Source organism: Dermacentor variabilis, chromosome 9 (assembly GCF_050947875.1).
Source record: "Dermacentor variabilis isolate Ectoservices chromosome 9, ASM5094787v1, whole genome shotgun sequence".
NCBI lineage: Eukaryota > Metazoa > Arthropoda > Arachnida > Ixodida > Ixodidae > Dermacentor > Dermacentor variabilis.
In genome coordinates, this window is record NC_134576.1 from 93,139,024 (window position 1) to 93,165,882 (window position 26,859).

The 26,859-nt window shown below is 46.8% G+C and overlaps 2 protein-coding genes across 2 annotated transcripts in view; one reads left to right on the forward strand and one right to left on the reverse strand.

Moving 5' to 3' along the window:
- LOC142557141 (uncharacterized) overlaps window positions 1–26,859 on the reverse strand; it is a 64,910-nt gene that overhangs the window by 12,649 nt on the left and 25,402 nt on the right. The window contains exons 2-3 of the mRNA XM_075668789.1: window positions 9,779–9,917; window positions 6,857–6,999 (exon numbers count right to left, since the gene is read on the reverse strand). Of these exons, the coding sequence (XP_075524904.1) occupies window positions 6,857–6,999; window positions 9,779–9,917 (282 nt within the window). The remainder of the gene's footprint in view (window positions 1–6,856; window positions 7,000–9,778; window positions 9,918–26,859) is intronic.
- LOC142557140 (prolyl 4-hydroxylase subunit alpha-2-like) overlaps window positions 1–26,859 on the forward strand; it is a 124,923-nt gene that overhangs the window by 9,816 nt on the left and 88,248 nt on the right. The window lies entirely within an intron of this gene.

Genomic DNA, 26,859 nt, shown 5'->3' on the forward strand with positions numbered 1-26,859 from the left:
ATTCGGTAACTGTAATAGACAACCGGTTATCTGCCCTACACATTACATAACCTGCCAGCTCCATTTCTTGCTCTTCAGAGATAGTTTTACGCAGCCCACTACCGTTTGCTGAATATCGGTTTGCCGAAGAGGTGTACGGGAGCAACAACGCTGGTAGCGACATCTTGTGGCACACAGTTTAACCAGGGGCACCCAAAGGCCTATTGTTTGGTGAATTTTGTGGGTCGTGACAACAGGTGCGTTGAGCCGGACGATCTAGACCAGCAAGTGCTCCGCCCGCGTTCTCTTGCAGTACGTCACCACATGCCCGTCAAACCGGTCTCTCACGGGACTGCAAGAAAACGTGAAGCTCTGCGGGCTATAACTGATTTTTTCGGGAGCGCAAGGCGTTGCAGGCACGCGTACTTAACTGCTCGTGTAAAGCGTCGATAGAGGTATTTCAATCCATTTTTTATGTTATTGCGTATACTCCGTAAAAAAGAAAGTATTACATAAGGAATCACATGACATGGTCTTTGACGTGCAGTACTTTTATTATTTTCCTTGGGCGACAATACTCACGCAACGCAAACACATTTCAAACGCGTTGTAGTTTGACAAAACAACACAAGGCGTCCCTTCACTTGTCCCGTCGTCTTCATCGAGGACTGAAACAAATATTTCCTCTGTCTCCATTGTTGCCCACGCTTTTTGTTAAAGACATAGAATGACGACTGGAAAGCAGTAAATTCGATTTTGATCTACTTTACATGCATGAGGGACAAAAGGTGCAACAGAAGGTCCAAGGAAGGTCCCCGGACTTATGTATTCGGACGACATAGTGCTACTAGCGAACAATATAAGGGATTTACAGAGACTTGCGAATATAAATGACAATACAGCGACGGACCTTAAGTTTAGCCCAGAGGAATCGGGAGGTAAAGAAGAGACTTACGGGGTGCCAATTCAACAGCAAGTCACAATGAAAGTTCATGTATAAACGAAGGAAAGACTTACTCAAACACCCAACAAGGTAATCTGTAAATGAAGTGGAAGCGGAATGCAGCAATAATGAAACGCAGATCCTTTTGGGGCCACGTTAATAATGACCTGGTGCGTGGAATCTGAAAAGGTGTAGTGATTCCAGCGCTAACGTTCGAAAATGCAATCCTGTGCTTAAAATCGAATATCAAGTGGTGGTTGGGAGTGGGCCAAAGATCGGTAGGCCGGTTGGCTTTGGGAGCCCACGGTAAAACCAGAAGTGAGGCAGTGCAGGGTCACGTTGTTCGAGCTTGATTTGAAGTCGGAGAAGCGCAGAGCAAGATATAGTCTTGAAGAAAGATTTAAAATAAATATGTTTTTACGTGACAAAACCACTTTCTGATTATGAGGCACGCCGCAGAGGAGGTCTCCGGAAATTTCGACCGCCTGGGGTTCTTTAACGTGCACCTAAATCTAAGTACACGGGTGTTTTCGCATTTCGCCCCCCATCGAAATGCGGCCGCCGTGGCCGGGATTCGATCCCGCAACCTCGCGCTCAGCAGCCTAACACCATAGCCACTGAGCAACCACGGCGGGTTGAAGAAAGATTAAGAAACATGTATGTAAAATAACGGGCGGCTAAAGTGCACAAGTATCTGTACTTCGAAACCGCAGACACTGACTGGAGGAAGAGGTCAAGAAAGTTGGCAATCAACTACAGAGTAATTGAAAATGTTAATAGACGACCAGGAGTCAGAAACAAGAAAGAGAAACAGAGACAGGGCTTTGGACGCAAATACCGTAAAAAAAAAAAGACCGTGAAGATTTGCACGGTCTTGACGCAAAGGCTTGTTGCTGGCTTGTTGAGGACAAATAAATATATTGGAGCAAATATGCGCCATAGTACGAAGCATACGTCTGCTGAAAAAAAATAATAATAATAAAATAACTAAAATGAAGCCACTCGGCACATCGTAATGGCAAGCCAAGATATTAACCCAGCGCGACCCGTAGGAAGTGTTTACCCTCCAAAGCGTTGGGATCCAAAGAAGATGGACGGATGTCTAGGGAACTGGTGGGAAAAAAAGCACGCTAGAGATTGATAGAACCGGAGTCATTGCAAGTGTATCGGTAGCGTTACAATATAGTGACAAAGGTTGCGTTAAGATCGGGATCACATAGGCAAAAGTCTAGATGGGGATAGATGTCGTAAAACCTGAAATAATCAAGCGGGCTAGGTAGCTGTTTGACTCCACTCCGTTTCAAAGGGGATGCCAATCATCATCATCATCGTCATAATAATCACCACCACCACCACCATCATCATCATCAGCATCGTCGTCGTCGTCGTCGTCGTCTTCTTCTACGCTGCTCGTCATGTTGAGCGTAAATAAGCCCCGCTTAGCTTCGCCCTTTAGGCTACACACCTTTGCTCTCTAATTCGTACCTCCTTCTCCTTGGCTCTTAACATTACGTCTCTCATTCCTCGTTCAATCGCTCGTTCAACGATCCTTAGTTTATTCTCAAGCACTCATTACTATCCCAAAGTAATCGAGCTGCTAAATATATACTGGGAAGGATGATGTAAGCACAAACGGGGAACAGCCAAGAAAGTGAAAGTGAAAGTTTATTTTCTTTTCAAAGAAAAGAGGGCGCCAAGACAAAAGGCAAGAGCCTGGCAAGGTCCCGATCACCTGTAGAACAGTTGGCATTGTGCACGAGCAATTCACAACAAATTCACAATGAAGTTCTCAAGCATCGTAAAAAGCATGACGCAGTAATTTAACATGGATCAAATTTGTACTAGAAAAGAATAAGTCGAATACACGACTTATCGCACGAGCGGCATAAAGATACATAATTTTTACAAGCATAAAGATGTCAGTCCTAAAACACAGAAAGACTATCACAGAGCTTACAACATGTGAAAACCTGCAGTTTTCAGATTACGTTGTCCTGCAGCAACGCTGGAGATAATTTGGAGCAAATGACTAAGGACCATAACAGACAAAAGTTTCGAGATTAATATGCAGAAGGCTAAAATAATTTCAGCGACCTGGCAAGAGAAAGATGGTTCATGATTGGAGTTAGCCTTTAGAAGCTCCGCAAGGGTCCACATTCACCTTGGCCAGAGCAGTGTCACGCAGGGGACCCGAGTCATAAGAAGGAAACTCCCGGGCAAAAGAAACGGTTGGAGAGCACATGGCGGGAACATTCACGTCATGACTAGCGATTTGTGCTTATCCTTGAAAAGAAAAATTACAGCAAAAACTCCCCTGAAATTGCCGAAGTATGCGTAAACGTTGCGCCACTTGCTCACCTCCACGCAGACTGGTGTCATTATCAATCTTATCTAACTAGATCCGGCCAATATAAATCCTTATTAACCATTATCGGTCATTAGGAATCTTATCGGACTAGATCCGAGCCTTATAAACTTTTATCGGTAGTTATCAACATTATTGGACTCCATCCATCCCTTATCAACAATAATCGGCTGTTATCAACCTTATCGAACTCGATCCGTCCCTTATCAACCCATATCTGTCCTTAACAACCTTAACGGACATGATCCGGTACTTATCAACAATCACTCCTTATAAACTTATCGGTCCTTATCAACCTTATCAGAATTGCTCCGACCATTATAGGCTCTTATCGCTCTTTCGCACCTTATCCATCCGCGTCGGACCCCTACCAACCGTGATGAGACCCATATAACCCCCCATCACTCCTTATCATCCTTATGGACTCACTGACTGGTTGTCTGTGTGGCACGACGCGAAGCACATGAGCCCTCAGAGATTGGTGGCCTTTCGGTCCGTGAGGGAACGCCCCAACGGAAGGCGCATCCCGCGACCACCGAAACACATCGAGGGTGTATCGTGTTAGGCATTAAATTTTCACAAAATCGGAACTTCCTTAATGTCTACAATGCTCCAAGTCGGGTGCACATGTGGTCGAGAGAGGGCTTTTATTCCACGACACCCAAATCTTTTAAGTAAGCCTTCATAGAAACCGCTCCCCTTTGAAATTTATTTGGTACCACCGGCACAACACATTCATATTGTTTAGATATTATTCACCTTCTGGAAGCGTTGGGGTAAAAAAATAAAGAAAAAAAAGGGGGAGTAGCTCAGTGGTTAGGATATTCCGCTTCAGCGCGTGGTGTCGTAGTTTCTGAGCTCGCCACCACCGACCTTCTTCCTTTCGAATTAATTTTGTCTTATAAATTATTTCTTTTTAGCGGTTCATCTTACGCGACGGATGGACGGACTGGTTGCCTTCTTGGGCAGCCACTGAATTGCTTACGCATTTAAAAGCGTGCAATCACTACATCCAGCTGTACTAAGGTATGGGCCTAGAATTTCAGTTGAACGTTATGTGCAAGGTAAGAAACATCAAATGAAAGGGATGTATTCTGCAAGTGTCCACGTGAAGCACATGAGCATTTCGTGTGCTGGCGGAGTCCTGATTGGCTGGGCCGGCGTACGCGTCAGAAGGAGACAGGCACGTGCCCCCAACCCATCAGCATTTCAGCAGCAGACAACACGGACACGTCCGCGTACTAGGTGCACACTTACAGAATACCCCTCCAGGGCTGCGCATATACGTTATTCCTGGCCGTAGGGCTCCGGGAGGAAGCGGACGAGGCCGCAACGGAGCGCGAGCACTTTCAATGACGCGTAATCGACGGGAAGTTCGCGGCGCATGCGCGTTGCATTCCGCGCCGCTGTGTACGGCTGCGAGCGGGACCGGACGCCGTCCACAGGTGACTGATTCTTTTCACGGGCACTGCGGCACGCAGCAGTGAGCGCCGTTGGCAGCACTTCGGTCGCGCACGTCGGGAAGCCGGAGGGCCTTACCGTAGAACGCGGGGATTTCTCCGCGCAGCAAAGGCATTGCCTCGATCTGGGCGTTTCGCGGCTTCACCTCAAGCGTGGTTTCACACGGCACAGTGAACCGGCACTTTCGTCGACGAAATAATAGTAGAAAAGGCCAGGAGGGAACGTCGAGTGTTGAAATTGAAGCCAGAAAAAAAGGCGGCCCAGCAGGTGATTAGGTAAAGGTAGATTTTAGTGGCTTCCACCCCCGCGCTAAGAGAAGGCTCTTCCGGAAAGACAATGCACGCGACAGCTGCGTGCAACTGTCCTACTCAGGCGTAGCAGCGAGGCAACGAACACAAAAGGTGTATACATTGCAATGAACGACCATAGTTGCGTAAGTATATCGGTAGAAAGTGTATACAGAGTGGTTGACAAAGCAGCCAGACAAATACGCATCCATTAAAGCCTACCGGAAACCGAACACACTGGGCTGAGTCCGCCGCGCGCAAGTTCACGGGTTGGACTGACTTTTGCATGCACGGAAGAAACAAAAAGCGAAGGGAACGACTTTACAGATAGCTGGTTTCTGAAGGATAGCTGCCGCACGGGGCGGCATGCTTTCTAGTTTGTTTCTTTGCTTCATAACATGCGGCATAGGTATCACGCGACATCACGTGGTACCTTTGTCACAGCAACGCTCCATCCCTCTTATTTTCGTTTCGTGATTTGACGTGAACCGCGACCACTAGCCAGGATTTCAGCCCATGTCTCGGAGAGAATTTTCAGTTATTCCTTGCATATTTTTACCAGCAAGGTATCTAGTTTCTGTATTTGAATTAATGTGTTCATATATCACTATATTTCAAGTCTAGCTACAAAGTTAAAGGAGACTAGTCGATACGGCATGACTGCAGCGTTCCTACGCATTCTACCTTTGCAGCGCCCTCTATTTGATAGACTTATAGTTAACCTTACGTTATTTAATTGCGTACTGAAAGGCATGATAATGCATGGATAAGTTTTAAAGTTACCCCAGCACCTCTGCTTCCTAGGAAAGGCTTCTCTCTATATAGCAGTAGTTTTTCATTCCCCCCCCCCCCCCACTTCAAGCCACATTCTCTTAAAATGCACACCTTTCTTCCCCATTGTATGCATATGCAGCTGCACGAATGGCCCATGAAGTCAGAGGCATCGCCGCCTATAAATCTTTTGCATGCTGTATAAACACAAATGGTAGCAGAACAAAATGGTAGCGAATAGCACGTTCGTTAGTGCATACATTATTACACCACACCAGAGAACTTTAATACTTCGAATTTGACCGCATGAAAAGAAAGTTTCTGCATTTCTATAGCCGTGCCTTGTGAATGCTATGAGATCATAATATTACCAGCTGCATGTAGCCGGCATTACCATGGCATGTAGGCCGGCTTTGTCGAATGTCTGCAGCAACGTGTGCTGATTGTGCTACGGATCGTAACACCGCTACACGCGGCATGCACGACTCTTGAATCTGTTAAATATTATGATTTACAAAACTGCAGGGGATCTGGGTGTGCATTTTAAACAATGATACGATAAACAATAATACTCGGTATGCACGACCATTCCTCGTGCTCTGTACATTACGCGGAAAACCGGCGTATTTTTCCTCACGTTCTATCTGTCTTTCTTTTTTTATGCGACAGCATTCTTGGCCTATTTACCCCGCTACCTTTGGTCGCAATTTTATATAAGCACGAACGCGCACCCACGATCTACAAGTATGGTCAGCAGACTAGAAAAAAGCGAGACAGCTAAACACAAAGTGAACGAGGACAATGCTGGACAAGGAAGGAACAAGGACAATAAAGACAAGGAAGCATTTTGTTCCTGTCTGCTGGCCATTGTATAATAATTGACCCATTATTCCAGCCTTAAGCTTTTTTTTTTCAGGTACACAGAAGTATACGCATCGCAAGAAGCAGTTGGCGAAAGATGTTTGACAGAATGAGATCGCATGTTCTCACGCACACCAGAATTGTAGCAGTGCAAATGACGAAAAGAAAGAAAGAATGCCCATTTCTGACCTTTCTGGTAGCGCTCTGAGCTGCATATTGCATGCACGGTGTCGATAGAATCGCCGACGGCGTTGTTGAACTTTGACCTCTGATCCTCGGTGGCACAGTCGGTCACGTATCGGCGAATGCAGTCCACGAAGCGGCTCCACATCCTGAGGAACGAAAGGAAGCACGTCCTGTTACGGATAGGAAGGCTGCTGCCACGTTACAATACCTCTCGTTTTTTTTTCTTTAAGCGACAGCCAGACTGGCGCAACACACACTCACTCACAGACAATTCACCGATGAAAATGATAACTTGTAGCACAGCAGAAAGACAACAGACTGTAATGGACAGAACACATGGCAAACTAACAAACAAATCGGGCCCCTCGGCCCTTCAGGACGTGGGACATATTCAAAGACGGCTTGACGCCCCATAACGTGAATACATTAATCTCGAACCAGCCGATTTCGACATCGTGAACATGCCAAACTTGTCGACCTTTTCCGCTTCACGGAAATCTGGATCACCGGAGGAGGTCACGTGTGCTCGGGCTTGCATCAGTCCGACCGTCACTTCCTGACAAGGCGCAAGTGCGTTTCGAAACGCGCCTACGAGCTTCGCGGCGCTCGCGAGGAAACCTCACCGATGGCGACATCCATGTCGTGCAGCAGTCGAAAAACTCCGCTGACTCACTTACGGAAGAAATTTGGGGACGCCGGTTATCAAAAGACCTAATCTCGAACGACCGTCTTCGGCTGGCTGGTCTCCAGGAAGGCTGCTGCAGACTTGCCCCTGAACGGCACGCGCGAATCAGGGCTTGACCAATGTGGTCACGAGCGAACGACAACTACCGCGAAACCGTACGCGCACGTTCTCCGGTCTTTAGGAAGGTCCGCGCGCACTTTTTCCTCGGACTGTAACCGGAGTGTGACCAACCCGACCAAGCTTAAAGCTGGCATGTGGGGGTGCGTTTCTCAATGCATCTTTGAGTAAACCCGGGAAACTCAGTAACTACATGTACTATGCAGAAAGTGTCTTTTGAACTTCTTATTTTATACTTGCGGTGAATAGTTCGCTATGCCCAAGAAACGTTACTGTTGAAAAGTATAGAACCCGGGAAAGCCTTTCCTGCATATGATAAAAAAACTACTGCATGAAAGTAGCTACACGAGCAACGCTATTTAGAGAACTCATCAACTCTTCGAGCAATGAGTTTGATGAACGGAATTACTTTTGGCAGTAATTTCATGACAAAATTTGTCGTCACTTTCGTAGTTAACTTCTTCCAATGTACATCTGCGGTGGGTTAGAAGCCTAGTCTAGGCCATGCAGAAATTTCCGAATTTTCTTTGCCATGAAAGCGAAGACTCAAACTTTGACGCATGCCTGCTTCTAGCGAAGATTCCTTAAGCCGTCGTGCTGTTCGTACAGCGAATGCTACGACGCCATTCTTTCTGAGTCATGTGTGGTAGTTTACCGCGTTTTTTTTTCTTGCATTCTTCATCATTGTGTCATATACTAAGAGAAACAATGTTGCTCGAAGGCGCCAATATCGCATTAGTAACATGATGCACACTGAGATAGTCCATTGTATGAAAGAGAGGCTTGTCATAAGAAGAATAGCTTGATAGGCAATGTATACACCGAGACATTCTGGTTTATCACTTTAACTTGCGGAAAGAAAAAGGAAGACACTGTATGAGTGGAGTGTACAGTCAACCACAAAATTTTGTGCAACCCGAAATCTGATAAAAGCAAAAGGTGAATACCTGCGCAGCCTCACAACGCAGCCTAGTATTCTTTTTTTTTATACCTCTACCGGTGTAAGGGAACATTGTGATGTTCGGTTTTAATGACTACTGTTGCAGGCTGCTCGGGAATGGAACGTTTTCTGAAATCCTGTGATCGATAACCTTTTGTGGTTGACTGTACTTTAACGGTTGCTGCATCTCTTGCGTAGCTGAGAAACCTTTACTGCCTCATTTCCTAGCCGCCACCGTGTCCCGATATGAGGATCTAAAACAAGAAATAGATCATGCTGACGCTTTCACCGGAACATCACGATTCTGAAATTACCGGATTATGATAAAGGGCGTAAATTTATAGGTACAGTGCGCACCCTATTACCATGGAACTATCGTTCATTAAACATGTGCTGCAAGAATCACTTTTCCGATCGTCGAGATGTCCGGATTCGGGACTACTGCGCACCGAATATTGCAGCAGTGTTTAAGAACTACATCCATCTGTGCTTTATATTCAGTACGGCGACTTGTATACCCTGCACTCTCTCTTCTTAGTCTCCGTAGAGAAGTGACTGCTGCAGGTATTTCGAGGGATGTTCCTTGTGGTACCCTATTGCAGACTACCTGGAAAGTGCTGTGTCATCATTTATTGCGTATTCTTTGCACAAATGAGTACAGCGCGTATTGTGGCGAACGGCCGTATCACAGCCTGTGAGTATAACTTCCACCACACGTCTTTTTTTTCTTTCACTTATTCAAAAATCACCTAACATTGCGAGGACGCCTGTTTCTAATATTTTCGATATGGTGGGAAACATATCAGTCAGACAAACGGCATTCCGCTGCATGTGCGATGTTAGGCGGCTGGTGACCGCATTGCCCCCGTATACATTGTTGCACATAATGGGCTGGCTCTTCCTTGTCGTGTCTTCTCTCAATCTTATCATTGTGAAGATTGTCCTTAGCGTTTCCTCTATCAGTCGACTGCAACATACACAGCTTAACTGCGCAAGCAGTGTCAAAGATCTAAAGAGTGCACATGGACAAAAGAGAAGCCCAAACGCAATAATGCTTTGAAAGAAAGCAAATCACGACATAGTAAAAGAATTACGCTTCGTTCACGTACAACCAGTGCTCGTGTCCGCGTTCTGAATATTTAACAGGTGAAATCGCAAGTCCGCGCGTGCAGTGAATACTGACTTGCACATGTCGTCGACGTCTTCGATTGTGGTGGGGAACATGTACCGCAGGTCGTTCAGGAAAGGCTTGACCAGGTCGGTGCAGTTCTGCAGCTTGGACTCGCAGCTCGAAGGGCCACGGGCGTTGGCTAAGGCGGCCGCTGCGAATTCAGAAAGCGAAAAAAAAATAATATTTTGTTTTCAGTTAAAGGTAGGCATTAGGGCTACACTTTATAAAAAAAAAAGGTCGTTGTATTTACTTACTCTTGTCACAACATTCACTGTCTTCGTTCAATTGCGCCTGCTAACGGTAGAGTTCGTAAAATTCTTAGCAAAACAATGTTACTAGTGTGTATCAGCTACAAATTGCAAGTGCAGTTATCCTCACCGTGTAAAATTTTTCCAGCTCATGACATAGTTATCAGAACCGTTCCGTCATGTTCTAGAGTGGGTTCCATAAAGGCGGTAAAGGCCAGAAACATCGTATCCAGTGGGTCTAACTGCGTGTGTAATTGGTATCTGAGGTCAATTAGTAGCAGTAATTACCTTGTTTAGTCAAGAATGTTACTAATTATACCGTTAGCAGGCGCAATTAAACGAAGGTAGTGAATGTTGTGACAACAGTAGAAGAATCGACATTTGGGCGAGTTGGTGCTGGTTGAACATCCTGCCTTTTGTCTTCGTCGTCTTGCGCTGTCCTTTCAACATGTTGTGATAACAGTTATCCACTACAACGACCTTATCCCTGAAATTGTTGTGCGCTGTATCCATGTTCTCTTGAGACTTAGTCGTGACGTTTCTGGAAACAAAGCAGTTTGCTCAAACGCGATCATTTCTTGCGTAACGCATCAAGTTTCTTACGTTGGGCTCTGTGTTTGGAAACAGCACGCGCTAGAAGTCAAGAACATTTCCAGTGAGACGCACGCTACAGACAAAGAAATTCTGTAGTAGACCCTCCGGGGGAAGGGGGGGGGTGATCAGGGAACATAGGGGAGGGGCAGGGGCGGGAAGGGGGGGGCGGTAGTCCTGAGAATTGCGTTGTGCTGCTGAGCTCGGGCTCGCGGATTTGATCACAGCCGCATTGATGCGCAAGTTAGATGCCAAACAACGGTCATGTAATTCAAGTTCACGTTAAAGAACCGCACGTGGACGAAATTATTTCAAAGTCCCGCACTATGGCGTACCTCCTAATCAGATCACGGTATTGGCACCTAAAACGCCAGAGGGTACTTTTTTAAAAGAAAGCATATCGAGTGTTCAAGTTCGAGGTAAAATTAAGTTCTTGGAACTTACTCGGCGGTACGCGATGAAAACTGTTAAAAGCAGCGCATTCCAACAGCAGGTACGCGCGCAAGCGTTTCGCTGTGGTGTCCGCAACAAGCGCTAAGAGAACTGAACAAGCACATGTGCATTGCATGCGTGTCTACACTGTGAAATAAAAAAAAATGTTTTCTGTGGTGTCAGTGATCTCCAAAATTGGGGTCTCAAATGTTAGTTCGTGAAAAAAAGATAAGATACATCTGCATTCCGTGCGTGATGCTTCCGAAATCCAGGCATTCATAGGTATCACCGTCTGTTAAAAAGTTCGAAGTTTATATAAAGATTCCTTCTAATTTATTGCACTCGACGGTGCTCCATTTCGCGAATGGATATGCTGCACGATCTGTCCCCTAATTCACATCACTCCTGCATACGCACGAAAAAGATGTCGTTTCTTTGTACGCCACACAAGCTAAACATTGATGTTTCGGAAAGTGACAGCGCTAAACAGGCAACGACATAGGCAATGAAGAGGCAGAGCCTGTGTCATGTTCTTCTTTGCTTATGTCCTTGTCTGTTAAGCGCTGTTACTTTTCGAAACATGAATTAACACAAACAGGCCCAAGTTTCCCTTTGACGTTGAGATTCCCTATACTGACACATGAAAGTTTGGCAACAGTCAAAGAAAGAAAGAAAGAAAGAAAGAAAGAAAGAAAGAAAGAAAGAAAGAAAGAAAGAAGCAACACAAGGTACATGAAATTGACTTCAGTTAAAGATTGAGTCGCGGAAAACCTCTGCTGTACAAAGAGCTTCCGTGCACCATAATGCCAGTCAAGCCCTCGGTGCTTGGGCAGGCCTGCTACTTGCATTTTGTTTTCTTTATACACAGTAAAGATTGTATTGCATTGTATTGTAGTGTATTGTATACGAATAGCGCACCGCACCGTCCAAAACAAAGCCGTTCGCGACTCTTGACAACAACCTAGCGTGCCGCGCGCTTTCTGGGCCAGTGTTACACACGAACAAGGAAAATCGCGGGGCGTCCCTTGGCGTATCGAAGTGACGCAGGCGTGCACCCTCGTGTCCAAGCCATCGTTGTGGAAGGCTCTCAACCCTGACCTGCAAGGCGTCACCTCCGCGAGAATCGAAAATCGTTCGCCGTCGCAAAGTTCTCAAAGCTCGCCGAGATTGCATGACAATAAGTTTCGTTCGACAGTTATGCTCTCAAAGGGCGGGAAATCCCTTGGGCGCCGACATGCGAACCGTCATGGCCAGCTGATCAGAGAGAGATACGCGCTTACGTCTTATGAGATTTTGTAATGGAAGCGACATGTGGATGGTGGACGGCCTTGCGTTTCCGTGTGTCTCTGTGCACGTATACGTTTTCGTTCCTGCAGGCTTGTCACGACATCGTTGCACGCGATCGTGTTTTGAGTGGAAGCGAGCGAAAGCTTGCTTCCACGTGCCGTCATGTTACAGGAAGGTCGGATGCTCACGAGATTCGTCCGTTGCTGGTGGATATAGCACACGTATATGCACTAGGTTAGCTCGGTCCGCATTGTGTCCTTGGATTTATGCACGTTCAGAGCTTAATTTCTTTTTTTGTAGCTGTACTTGATTAGATGTTGGTGCCTGTAGTAAGCACCGTGGTAGGCACCGGCTACTCGGCTTATCTGACATGGCAGTTGTGCTCTCCTGAAATACTTGAGTACTGTAGTCGGGTGTCCACAAGCATAAGTGGTCGGCGTGAAGGAAATGATGCAAAGAAGTGGGAGAGGCGTGGGGACAACCCAGCTATGACACAATAGACCTGCATAAGTACTACTATTCGGAGCACGTCAGTCAGAGAAGGTCTGCTGCATTTGTGCGTAGAAACGCATACGAGAAATAGGCACTCGTGTGTGTTCGAAGAAAGCCTTACGATGAAATGATGAAACTGAATTGTATTTCACCAAACAAAGCTAAATTCGTTCGAAGGAACACACGAGGAGCATATGGATTTGTAGCACTGTGGCAATGAGAGCGGAACCTAGTGCTCTGTAGGGGGGGGGGGGGGGGGTAGAGGTTTCTTTCTGCAGTACTCGTGCAACAATTTCGCGACAGCATCATCATCATCATCAACAACCTATCTTTGGGACCACTGCCAGGACGAAGGCCTCTCCGAGCGATCTCAGCTACTCCTGCAGTGTCTTGCGATAGTTGATTCCAAGTTGCGCCTGCAAATTTCCTAATTTCAATACCTTACCTAATTTTCTGGCGTTCTGGACTGTGCATACTAAGAGGTACTAACAGGCAACAGGCTCACAAGTAGTCACAGAATTATGTACCAACAAGCTCACTTCCCTGTATATCTCCTGCAGGAATTGTCGAAGGCAGTACAATAAAGGTCCTGAACATGAATGTCCGTTGCGTTGGAGCCAAACATTGAATGGTTGAGCGAACCACTGAGCACGTTTTCACTGCATTCAATGACGCGAAATCAGCAGCTTGAGATTATTCGTCTCTGATAGCTCACTGTCGTGTGGCATGATTACTTTAGCGGTTGCGTCTAAGACATTTCGGAGGTTGTACAAATTGAATGAGGTTACATGGCAGAGACAAAGACAGAGGTTCTTTAATGAAAGCTGTAGGTGTTTGCCTGGCGCCACGCCTAACAGATCATCATCATCATCATCATCATCATCATCAACAACAACAACAACACCAACATCATCATGATCATCATAATCATCATAATCATCATTAGCCTGGTTATGCCCACTGCAGGGCAAAGGCCCCTCCCATACTTCTCCAACAACCCCGGTCATGTACTAATTGTGGCCATGCCGTCCCTGCAAACTTCTTAATCTCATCCGCCCACCTAACTTTCTGCCGCCCCCTGCTACGCTTCCCTTCCCTTGGGATCCAGTCTGTAACCCTTAATGACCATCGGTTACCTTCCCTCCTCATTACATGTCCTGCCCATACCCATTTCTTTTTCTTGATTTCCACTAAGATGTCATTAACTCGCGTTTGTTCCCTCACCCAATCTGCTCTTTTCTTATCCCTTAACGTTACACCTATCATTCTTCTTTCAATAGCTCGTTGCGTCGTCCTCAATTTGAGTAGAACCCTTTTCGTAAGCCTCCAGGTTTCTGCCCCGTAGGTGAGTACTGGTGAGACACAGCTATTATACACTTTTCTCTTGAGGGATAATGGCAACCTGCTGTTCATGATCTGAGAATGCCTGCCAAACGCAGCCCACCCCATTCTTATTCTTCTCATTATTTCCGTCTCATGATCCGGATCCGCGTCACTACCTGCCCTAAGTAGATGTATTCCCTTACGACTTCCAGTGCCTCGCTGCCTATGTAAATTGCTGTTCTCTTCCGAGACTGTTAAACATTACTTTAGTTTTCTGCAGATTAATTTTTAGACCTACTCTTCTGCTTTGCCTCTCCAGGTCAGTGAGCATGCATTGCAATTGGTCCCCTGAGTTACTAAGCAAGGCAATATCATCAGCGAATCGCAAGTTACTAAGGCATTCTCCATTAACTTTTATCCCCAATTCTTCCCAATCCAGGTCTCTGAATACCTCCTGTAAACATGCTGTGAATAGTATTGGAGAGATCGTATCTCCCTGCCTGACGCCTTTCTTTATTGGGATTTTGTTGCTTTCTTTATGGAGGACTACGGTGGCTGTGCAGCCGCTATAGATATCTTTCAGTATTTTTACATACGGCTCGTCTACACCCTGATTCCGTAATGCCTCCATGACTGCTGAGGTTTCGACAGAATCAAATGCTTTCTCGTAATCAATGAAAGCTATATATAAGGGTTGGTTATATTCCGCACATTTCTCTATCACCTGATTGATAGTTTGAATATGATCTATTGTTGAGTAGCCTTTACGGAATCCTGCCTGGTCCTTTGGTTGACAGAAGTCTAAGGTGTTCCTGATTCTATTTGCGATTACTTTAGTAAATAATTTGTAGGCAATGGGCAGTAAGCTGATCGGTCTATAATTTTTCAAGTCTTTGGCGTCCCCTTTCTTATGGATTAGGATTATGTTAGCGTTCTTCCAAGATTCCGGTACGCTCGAGGTCATGAGGCATTGCGTATACAGGGTGGCCAGTTTCTCTAGAACAATCTGCCCACCATCCTTCAACAAATCTGCTGTTACCTGATCCTCCCCAGCCGCCTTCCCCCTTTGCATATTTTCCAAGGCTTTCTTTACTTCTTCCGGCGTTACCTTTGGGATTTCGAATTCCTCTAGACTATTTTCTCTTCCATTATCGTCGTGGGTGCCACTGGTACTGTATAAATACCTATACTCCAGGCGAATGTGATGATACTGGATTGTATGGGAGCAGTTCTACAGTATAGTACTCCTAACTATGCTTCCGGTAATCGCTTATAAATTACCTTCATAACGCGATTTAATCAGGACAGCTCTCTGTAATTATTGTACTGCAATCTCCACATCTAATAATAATAATAATAATAATAATAATAATAATAATAATAATAATAATAATAATAATAATAATAATAATAATAATAGCAAATAATAATAATAATATTATGACGACGATGACGACGACGACGACGACGACGACGATGATGATGATGATGATGATCTATGCTCTAGGCTGTACTACCACACCCATTGCTTCCACGCAGTTTCAATTTTTTCAGATTACCCACCGTCGCTCTTTCGGCAACGAAATGGCCTCGACTAAATAATTTTGATCCAATTCACGACTGGCGTCGACGTCTTTCTGAAGGTCGCGACACGAGTATTTAACGTCTCACGCGGGGGCGGGTTCCGGGAAAAGCACCTAATCAATGTCGCAGTGTGAGCGACTAGGTGGGGCCGAAACGTGCGCGTCTGCTCCCGTGAGACCGCACACACCGACCGTGGGGAGGAAGGGGGGCAGCACGCATTACTCAAATGAAGCGGCGACACACCCAGTTTTCACGGTCATACCCAAATCCCTGGACGAAACCTGGGCGGCCGATCCGTGCGACGCGCTTTGCGGATACGCTTGCCGCCAGGGTGCGTTCGAACTTGCAGTCTGATGGAGACGACGTCACACGGCGAAAAGAAGGCGAAATGTTACCGTACATCATTGACTACAGATCAAAACCGACTTCATTGACTATAAATCAAAAGGTGTAAGAGTGTTTTAGCGGTATATATCCGTATATGCATTACTCATTACTAGGGAATACCAGGTTCACTGTACCAGATGTATAGATGTCCGAAGCTGCACTGGCGTCGACATTTTGTTAAGCTCAGTTCAAACTGAACAAGTATAGGTATTACTGCAATGTCCGACTATACGTATTCTATTTAGCAGCTCACGTAAACGCGTTTGCCAGCAGCCTATAATGATTAAGTTATGGCGAGTCTTCTTTTTTTTTCCTCGTCGATGATAACTTAGGCAACGCAAAGACGTAAGTAACGTGTTAAATTCTGGGGGTTTTACGTGCCAAAACCATGACATGGTTATGAGGAACGCCGTAGTGGGGCACTCCGGGTTAGCTTTGACCACCTGCAGGGTTTCTTTAAACCGCAGCCAATGCATGGCATACAGGCATCTTTGCATTTCGCCCCCCGTCGAAATGTGGCCGCTTCGGACAAGATTCCATGCCGAGCCCTCAGGCTTTAGCAGCTCAACGCCAAAGGCACTACGCCATCACGGCAGGTCGTTCGTAACCTGTTCTGATTAAACGAATCATTACTAGGTGTCGCTGCCACCACTGCTAATTTCGTCTGCGTCTTCGGCGTTCCGGTATATATTACTTAAGCGTTACTAGATACAGGGTGTTCCAACTATTATTTAACGCGTTTTTTTATCAATAGTGCAGGCCACTCTAAGCGAACATAGCCAAGCGCATATTGTTCAGAGTCAAGTGGAATAGCCGCGAGTAATTATTTTGTTAATGCCAATCGATTTAATAATAAATTGTGATTAGATAAGCTTATAATTACTTTCTTATCTTGTAGAAAACTTAAAGAAGCTTAAAACTGGCAGGTTTTCAGTCGGGTAGTTTCTGCCCGGTCATAATTTTTTCAGAATCGTAAACAAAGCCCGCGAAAAAAAATAACCTGACTGACCATCCGCCCGCGTCAAAAAAGCAGCGCCCTCCAACAAACTTCATGGCAGTTGGTGGCAGAGCTGGAGCGTTATCTGGTGTGCTCCGCCGGTGACAGTGCGGCGCCTCGGCGTTAATAAGGGAACAGGTGCCGATAACTGGTGGTTGATCCGCCGTGGAAAGAGTGCGCTAACTCCTGTCGAACGTGTTTAAGGGAGATGCTTTTTGGTGCAGGCGGACCGGTTAGTCTCGTTATCTTTTTTTTTTATTGGCTTTCTTTACGAGCCGAAAAAAATGAACGGGAAAAATCCATTTGGCTGAAAACATGCCAGTTTTAAGCTTCTTTCAATTTTCCACAAGTTCTTCATTGACAGAACGGCACTCAGAGCATTGATTAAAAACTTACTTAATTGCAATTTATTATGAAAATTAATTGCACCACAACCAACAAAATATTACTGCCGGCTGCTCTACTCGACTGTGAGTAATATGCACATTGTTATTTTCAAGTAGAATCGCCGGTCTTCTTTAAAAACGGGATGCATGATAACGCGTTATATTTACAGGCTTGACTAATGAAGTTTCGCAAACTATAGATGTCCCTCGTTCACCATGCGTCGGTCACAGGGCTGTCTCAGTTAAAATACTCAGCATGTCCTATAACGGAAGTACATGAGTAAGCTTCAGGTGGGGCATCATTTGCCATTAGCTCTTGACTGGGTCAACGAAAACAATCTTTCCTGCTACTATTGTGCAGTCTGACAAGCCGAGCACCCTCGATTACGTTGCTGTGACGTGTCAATGCTATTAAAAATTATTGGGTTTTACGTGCCAAAACCACTGTCTCATTATGAGGCAAGCCGTAGTGCAAGACTCCGGAAATTTCGGCCATCTGGGGATTCTTAACATGCACCTAATTCTAAGTACACGGGTGGTTTCCCATTTCGCCTCCATCGAAATGCGGCCGCCATGGTCGGGATTGGATCTTGCGACCTCGTGCTCAGCAGCGCAACACCAGTGCCAATGCTATGATAAAACGTCCGAATGTATATTCAGTTTACGTGTACACCTCTCAAATAAGGAAGTCTATGACATTTTCACGGAAACCTTACTGGGCGCCGCCATGAGTGGTCTGTCCAAGGCACGCAGCGGCTATCATCGCCCAAAAAAGGCCGTTAACTTCCACCGTCGTGCAAAGATCTGCACACTGTAGACAAACATCCCACGGATTTTATAGGGTTTTACGATTTTCAGTAAACTTCTGTCTCTAGGTAGTTATCACGTGCCGTCATGAACGCAGATTCTGACCGTGCTATTGTGTCGAAACATGGCGGTCACGATGACACCAGTACACCGGATTATCCCGAGTACATAGTTTTGCTTCTCATGATGACCGTTTTTCACCAGGTTATCTCTCTTATCAATTCGTCCCTCAGCGCAAGGCGCACCTGTCGTGCTGCCATGCTGTCACGTTTCTTGCGTACATGCAGTGGTGTCTCGACGTGCTATAGTACCCCAAGATGGCGGCCACAGTGACGTCAATGCGAAGTATTTATACGATCATCATCATCATCAGCCTGGTTACGCCCACTGCAGGGCCAAAACCTCTCCCATACTTCTCCAACTACCCCGGTCATGTGCTAATTGTGACCATGTTGTCCCTGCAAACTTCTTAATCTCATCCGCGCACCTAACTTTCTGCCTCCCTCTGCTACGCTTCCCTTCCCTTGGAATCCATTCCGTAACCCTTAATGACCATCGGTTATCTTCCCTCCTCATTACGTGTCCTGCCCATGCCCATTTCTTTTTCTTGATTTCAACTAAGATATCATTAACTCGGGTTTGTTCCCTCACCCAATCTGCTCTTTTCTTATCCCTTAACGTTACACCTATCATTCTTCTTTCCATATCTCGTTGCGTCGTCCTCAATTTAAGAAGAACCCTTTTCGTAAGCCTCCAGGTTACTGCCCCGTACGTGAGTACTAGTAAGACACAGCTGTCATAAACTTTTCTCTTAGGAGATAATGGCAACCTGCTGTTCATGATCTGAGAATGCCTGCCAAACGCGCCCCAGCCCATTCTAATTCTTCTGATTATTTCTGTCTCATGATCCGGATCCGCAGTCACTGCCTGTCCTAAGTAGATGTATTCCCTTACCACTTCCAGTGCCTCACTACCTATCGTAAACTGCTGTTCTCTTCCGAGACTGTTAAACATTACGATGAGATCACGCATTTGCGAAAGGGGTAAATTCTCGGGGAGACCAAGAGGGCTACGAAACGCGAAAGTGTAGCAGGCTGTCCTAATTATCTTCAGGCGGGCACCTGTGATTGGTCGGCGTCTGCAGGCTCCCCTGCCACGACAGCTGGCGATCGACAGGCATGTTTTCTCTCAATGAGGGGGTAGGCAGAAAGCGCAAAGAAATCAGTGGACACGACCCATGATTGATTGGCGTTATCTCCAGTTCACGAAATTCTACACGGTTTTCATTTCACATACTATTTATTGAGGTCAGGGTGTTGCCCGAGAGTGAGGGATTTTTCCAGATGCGTTTTGTTTTTTTCATCCCAAAGGGATAAAAAATAATATAAAGAGGACCTGTATGTTTCAGAGGCCGTGGGAGCTGGGTTTCGCAGTCAAGGATAGGGCGTGGTTCCATGGGACAGCTCCCAAGAGCGCTGTAGTAGTTAGGGCGCTGCGTAATCGGCACTCATTATAATTGGGTGCAAGCGAGCCGCTGTTCCTATCCTGTTCATATTCTCCCGGGTCGTTATCAGGGTCGCGAGAACAATTTCCCTTGAACTAAGTTTTTTTGAGGGCTCATTTATTCACTCGGTCGACTCCATCCATTTTTTTTTGTTCCAGCGTCAGTAGTCGCAACGTGTATGATCACCGACAAACAGCGGAGAACTAACAAGGGATATAAAATAAATAACAGAATGCAGTATAGTACACCGTTCACTTTGAAGAAGATCTTGGAACCATGGCCTCGTATATCGCAGTTACAAAATGCCACAACAGCTCTGCTGCGATATTTGAAAGCCACTGGATTGAGTCAGCGTCTGTGATCCGGACTGAGTGACCGCACGATATACCCAGTAGACTTTCTCTTCTTCTTTTAATCTTTCCGTCCCCTTTTCCCTTTCCCCTGTGTAGAGTAGCCAACCGGACTTAGTCCTGGTTAACCTCCCTGCCTTTCCTTTATCATTTGCTCTCTCTCTCTCTCTCTTGCGGGTACTAGGAGTAAAGTGCCTCTTGACTTCAGTAATTACTGTTTCGACTGCGTATGCCTAAACATGTTTGCCTAGGCACGCTGTATATGTTATATCTTGAAATGGACAAGAACTGAATGGGACTGCACAATCGACCGCTCATGTTTAAAAGGGGCGCAAGAAGAAAGTATTGCGAAATCCATGTCGTCAGACTCTTAACGCTAGAACCTCCTGTACTTGTTTTATCCCCACCGTATGTAAAGCACCGGTAAATAGGTAACGACAGCACAGACGCTTCAAAACGTTATGGTGTCAACAAGACGTCAGCGTCATATCTGCCGCAGTGCGAGCGAGTCTGAATCTGAATACTTAATAATATTTGGGGTTTTACGTGCCAAAACCACTTTCTGATTATGAGGCACGCCGTAGTGGAGGACTCCGGAAATTTTGACCACCTGGGGTTCTTTAACGTGCACCTAAGTCTAAGTACACGGGTGTTTTCGCATTTCGCCCCCATCGAAATGCGGCCGCCGTGGCCGGGATTCGATCCCGCGACCTCGTGCTCAGCAGCCCAACACCATAGCCACTGAGCAACCACGGCGGGTCAAAAAATCTGAATACTTAATGCAACCAGCTGTATCAGAACTTGTCTAATGACAATGTTCCCACTACACATTGCAAATGGTGAAACACAGCCAAGGAAGACAGAACGAAAGGGTGATATGGACATTCTGACGCGTCCGTTCTCACTGGCGTTCGTTAGTAGAGCATGGAACAAAAGCTCAAAGGTCAATTAGGTGTTGACATTGACCAGTAGGTTGCGTTCAATTAGGAAAGTAGGAGAAAAAAGTAGCACAGATGAGCGAGAAGGAGACAGAAAAGAAAAAAAAAAGCTTCCCCAGCAAAAGCTTGAAATCTGAATCACAGATAGCCAAACGCGTAGTACGGGGAAATTGCCTTCATAAAAATGCGCCATGCAAAGAACAGGTTACGGAGACTGTCATTAATTGCCGGGCGGTTGTGCGAAATCCACGACGATAAAAAAAAAACTGAGCTCTGTATGTAAAAGGTCGCGATGTCGACAAGCAAGCGCGACGCAGGTCTTGCGACATCGTGGGTTCCAACGTCCGTAGCCCCGCGTCTCGCCGTGGTCGACTATACGTATATTGCCGGTAGCGCCGGAACGATCCGGCATGCCGGGCACGATCGGTGTCGACAACGCCGACCCGCCAGCGTCCCGCCTACCAGCTGAACTAATGTTCGCCGACGCGTCGCCGCCGCGAGAGCAGGGTGGAGAAATTTCCGAGTGCATCACGGTAATTGATGACGTCAGTTGCGACAGAGTTCAACGAGACAGCTGGCGACCGCTTAAAGGGCGACCCTCATGAGCGAAGCCTAAAATCACAGGAGCAGGGCAGTCACGCGCGAGAGAAGTTGGTGACGTCAGCAGTGGGGGAGCGGGATTGGGCAGATGACCACGGTAAAGTCTGAATCTGAGCTAGTCGAAGGGAACGTGGCAGAAGACGGAACAAACGAAGTGAACGCACACAAGTGTGGAGCGCTTTTCAGCAATTTGTGACAAGATCCCTGAATGTCCTGCCAGCAGGCCAAGGAGTCCTTGTCGGCGATATCCGCTGGTCTATAACGTTTACTCACCGTGGTGGCTATGGCGTCTCACTGTTTAGCACTAGGTCGCGAGAGCGATGCTCGACCATGGTGGCCGTATAGTCTCAATGTGTGCGAAATGCCAGAATGGAGCATTGTGTATTCGAATTTAGGCTCATGTTATGCAACTCCTAGTGGTCAAAATCATTCCAAAGTCCTTCGTTACAGCGTTTCCCATAGCCCCAGCGCTGCCTCAGGTCGTTAAAGCTCACGAATCGATCAATCAGTCAGTCTTGAGCATTGCTGAAAAGTCTAGTCAGCAACAGCAATGGTTCTGACCAACATTTTTTTGGGTGTTCAGAAACAGTTTATTACTAGATTGAGTGGTCTTCAACACGGAAGTTTATTGAATCTTGTGCCACGTTTACAACCCACATACTCTTAATTCTTTCCCAGTCTTCATCAATGTTATACAAAATAATATAGTCACAGAATGATGCAGCAGACCCTTCAGATTGCTTCTTTTCGCCAATACATTTCTATCATATTCATATGCAACAGCATAGAATTGCGTAACATTTGTATCGCACTCTTCGCAAATCGCATTTTTTTATTCGCGTCATGCTTTTCCTTTGTGTGCGCGCGTTTTTATTCTGCTAAATACGATATGACTGGAATTTCAAAAATTACCTTCCCCTATTTTGAAAAATTTTGTGTGTCAGCGTCTTCGAAAGGATGCTTGCCCGTCTTTCTCTAACTCGTTTGACAGAAGCTCCCACAACAAAAAAGTCATAAAGGGGAAGTTTATTTAATTTTGTGCAGAGGGAGCATCATAACCAAATAAACGCAATATAAAAATATTACAACCACACATCGAAGGCCCTTTCACTTCCACTATTTGGTACATAAATGATCGCAATGCCTAACGGTGGACATGTACTCGAGCAAGAAGCAAAATGAAATACACTGCTTTGTCCCGAACTTGACGGGCATTATAAATTAATAAAGAAATGAAAAGGCGAAGCAGACAGTTGCGCACTCGCGCACACGGCCACGCGTTCGCAAGACCGGACGTCCGGCAACCCCATCTACAGCTACACCAAATAAGCGAAATATAACAGGCATGGTTACAGTGCGACCTAACAACAACTGTTAACTGATTCCCCAGAATCCGAATGAAGCGGGTGGGCCATCATCGGAGTAACGCATCCTCGTCAAGCCCAACAAATTCTGTGTTCAGATATTCTGACAACACACGTAGGCGGCGCAGAACCTCCAGAGATAACTTGAAAATGTGAACTTTTCTGAAAATATTAGCGTAATATGACTCGGTATACGTCGGTGCGCAGAAGCAAACATGATTCGCAAGCTTTTTATCTCTCAGCTGAACAGTCAATCGGCGCCCGAACACAACGTTTTATATTTTTCACTGTGGCCGCAGGAGCTGTCTGCACTCCTTGAGCGCGTCTTGATGGAAGACGACGAAGTGTCTTCTTGACAGAACGCTTGTTTCTGTGCTCTCTGCATTTTTGGTGAACTCTTTGCCTTTCGGGGTGCCTCACCTCCCCGTCTTGCGACCATGGACGCGGAGCATGCCACAGGCCCGCCTGGCCAGAAGTCATCACGGCTGTCAACCGCAAGGAAGCGAGTTGGCTCCCCCAGCGACACCGAGGACACCGAGCTGTACTCTATGTCGGAAGACGACTCATCCGACGACGGCTTCATACCCGTCCGGAGTAAGAGGGCGAAGAGAAAGATCGCCAACACAGCACCGTCACCTCCTGCGAGCACTACGACTATGAAGTCAAGGCCTGCGCGCTGGCCACACGTCATCATCTTTATGCCGGAAGAACCGTCAAGCAACCTGCGGTTGCTGAACAGGCAAGCCCTATCCATTTTTCTGGAACGTGCGGTGCCGGATCAAATTAAAGACATCAGAATAAACCCACGCAAGAATATACTCGCCATAGACGTGTACAACGCGAGTGCGCTTGGCACACTTCAAGAAATCACGGAGCTTGGCGGAATCAAAATGCGCCCCTTCATCCCGATCGACGACACATCGATAGCCGGTGTAATTTACGACATTGACATTGCCATTCCCAATGAAGATTTACCTAGCCTCATCAAGCCGGCAAACGAGGGCACGATCATTACGCAAGTGCGCCGTCTTGGGAACACGCGCTGCGTAAAAGTAATCTTCAAGGGGGATTGCATACCCTCCCACGTTAAAGTCGGACATTTTCGACATCCAGTTCGACCATTCATCCAGAAGCCGCTTCAATGCCATCAGTGCTTCAGGCTAGGACACGTAAAGGGCGTGTGTCCCAACTCGCTTCTGTGTCCCCGTTGCGCTGAACCTCATGCAGAAGTGACCTGCGGTGCCACAGTTCTGAAGTGCGCCAACTGTAGCGGCCCTCACGCAGCCTCGTCGAAAGACTGCCCCCGCATCAAGAGGGAGCGCGCGGTTCTTAAGCAAATGGCCAGAGACAATTCGGCCCACAGGGAGGCAGCCGAAGTAGTCCGGCGTCGGCGTCTACGTCGGCACCGTCGTACGTCTTCAAAGAAGGCGCATGAGCGAAGCGATAGTACCCGCTCCACTACGGAACCATCTAGTCGCGACGCGAAAGGGCCCACCACTTCCACGAGGGCATCAGCTAAGACTCTTTCTTTAGAGGAATGGCCTACGCTACCGAGCCGCTCCCTTGCTAAGGAACCTCAGAAGGTCACGGCGCCACCGGAGCCTTCTCCGGCCATTGATGATTCACCTAAAACAGATCAAGTCATCTCGGTGCTACGTTCCCTCATGGAGGCCATCCGAACGATTTTAGTTGAGATGAGGACACCGTCTGCTCGAAGCGCACTTAAAGTGCTGGACGCCTTAAGCCCAGTGCTTGAATCCCTCAACTAGAAAGATGGCTACCCATACCCCATCCTTCCGAAAAGAAGTCAAGGCAGCGTCTGTCATGCAGTGGAACGCCAGAGGGCTAAAATCACGAATTTCAGATTTCCGTCAGTATGTGTACACCAATGTGTTTCCACTCATCGTCATTTGTGAGCCCAACTTGTCGAAACCAATCAGACTGTCAGGGTACGAATCTCTCATGTCATCAACAAATAGTGCATGCAGCAAGATCATCGTTTATGTTCGACGTGAACTCACCTATGTTTTGCAACCAATTGCGCCCCACGACGACAATCAGTATATTTGCATCACAGTTAAAAAGAACAAACTCTTGTTTACTCTCATAGGCGTGTATATATCGCCTTCCAGCAATTTCGACACTAAAAGATTAGCGGATATTTTGAGTGTTTGCCCCGCCCCATGGGTCATCATAGGAGATTTCAATGCACACCATCCAGCATGGGGAAGTACAAAGACAAATGCAAGAGGACGAAGATTATCAAGCATTGCCTACAACTATGGCCTTACTCTCTTGAACGATGGTAGCCCCACCTTTCTTCGAGGCGTGACATACGGCAGCTGCCTCGACCTTGCTTTTGTCTCCAACTCTCTCGCCAGATATGTGAAGTGGTTACCAGATATTGAGACACATGGGAGTGATCACATTCCCACCTATCTGACCATCAAAGGCTTGTCGTCTAGATCTGGCCCACGAACTACCATTCGGACGATTCAATGGGCCAACTTCAAATCTGATATGGAAGATGCCTGCAGCGAGGGCCTACCCTCTGGGTTAGAACAAACAATTAAAAATACGATGCGGAACGCCACTCGCATACTGACGATCTCTCACACGCGAAACGACTTCGACATAGAATTAGAACGACTTCGCGCACTTCGTCGCCGGGCGGAACGTCGATATCGGCGTACAAGATCAATCCATGACCTTCGGGCAGCCAGGAGGATATAAAAGAAGATTCAGCGTCGAATGAATGGTTTAGCGTCGGAACGTTGGGCAACGTTTTGCCAAACACTCGACCCCCGCAAGCCGCTGTGTCACATTTGGAAAACGGTGCAAGGTCTGCGTTGCCTTCCGGAACAGCGTTTTCCATTCAAGGCACTCGCGCCTTTCCAAGGGCGGCAAGACATCGATGTCGCAGAAGACTTTTGTGCGCGAATGGCAGACCAAGCGACACGTCCAGATCCTCCAGCCCGAGATGATGTCCCCCATTCCCGAGATTGCCGCATGGACCTTCCTTTTACAATGGAGGAGCTCGAGGCGGCACTAGCTCTCTGCAGGCGCTCATCATCTCCGGGTCCAGATGGTATATCATACCGAGCCTTGTGCTATCTCGGAGAATCCGCACGGATAGCACTATTGAGTCTCTACAACACCTCATGGCAGGAGGGAAATGTTCCTGACGAATGGAAAGTGAGCCGCCTGGTGCCAATCTTGAAGCAGGGAAAATCCCCGCTAGAGCTCACCTCTTACCGCCCGATAGCGTCGGCCAGCTGTGTAGGAAAGATAATGGAACGGATGATCCTTGGCCGCCTGGAATGGTACCTTGAACACTACAAGATTTATCCGAGTTCCATGGCTGGCTTCCGACGTGACCGCTCTTCCATCGACAATGTAGTTGATCTCGTTTCATATGTCCAGCACGAAAGGTCCCGTAAACGTTTATCTGCAGCTTTATTCCTAGATGTGAAAGGGGCATACGATAACGTATTACATGAGGCTATTCTCGACACTCTTGTGACGGTTGGCTTAGGTGGTCGAGTATTTTTAAGGATTGCAAGTTACCTATCTGCAAGATCATTCTATGTATTAACTGACGATGGGCCAACTACGCGACGCTATACCAGCAAGGGCGTTCCTCAAGGCGGTGCTCTCAGCCCGACGCTATTCAACCTCGCTCTTATTGGGCTTGCTGAACACTTGCCAACTACCGCCAAAATTTCAGTATACGCAGACGACATCTGTCTCTGGACTTCGGCAGTCACACGTCCTCAGATACGTGCACGGCTTCAGAGAGCGGC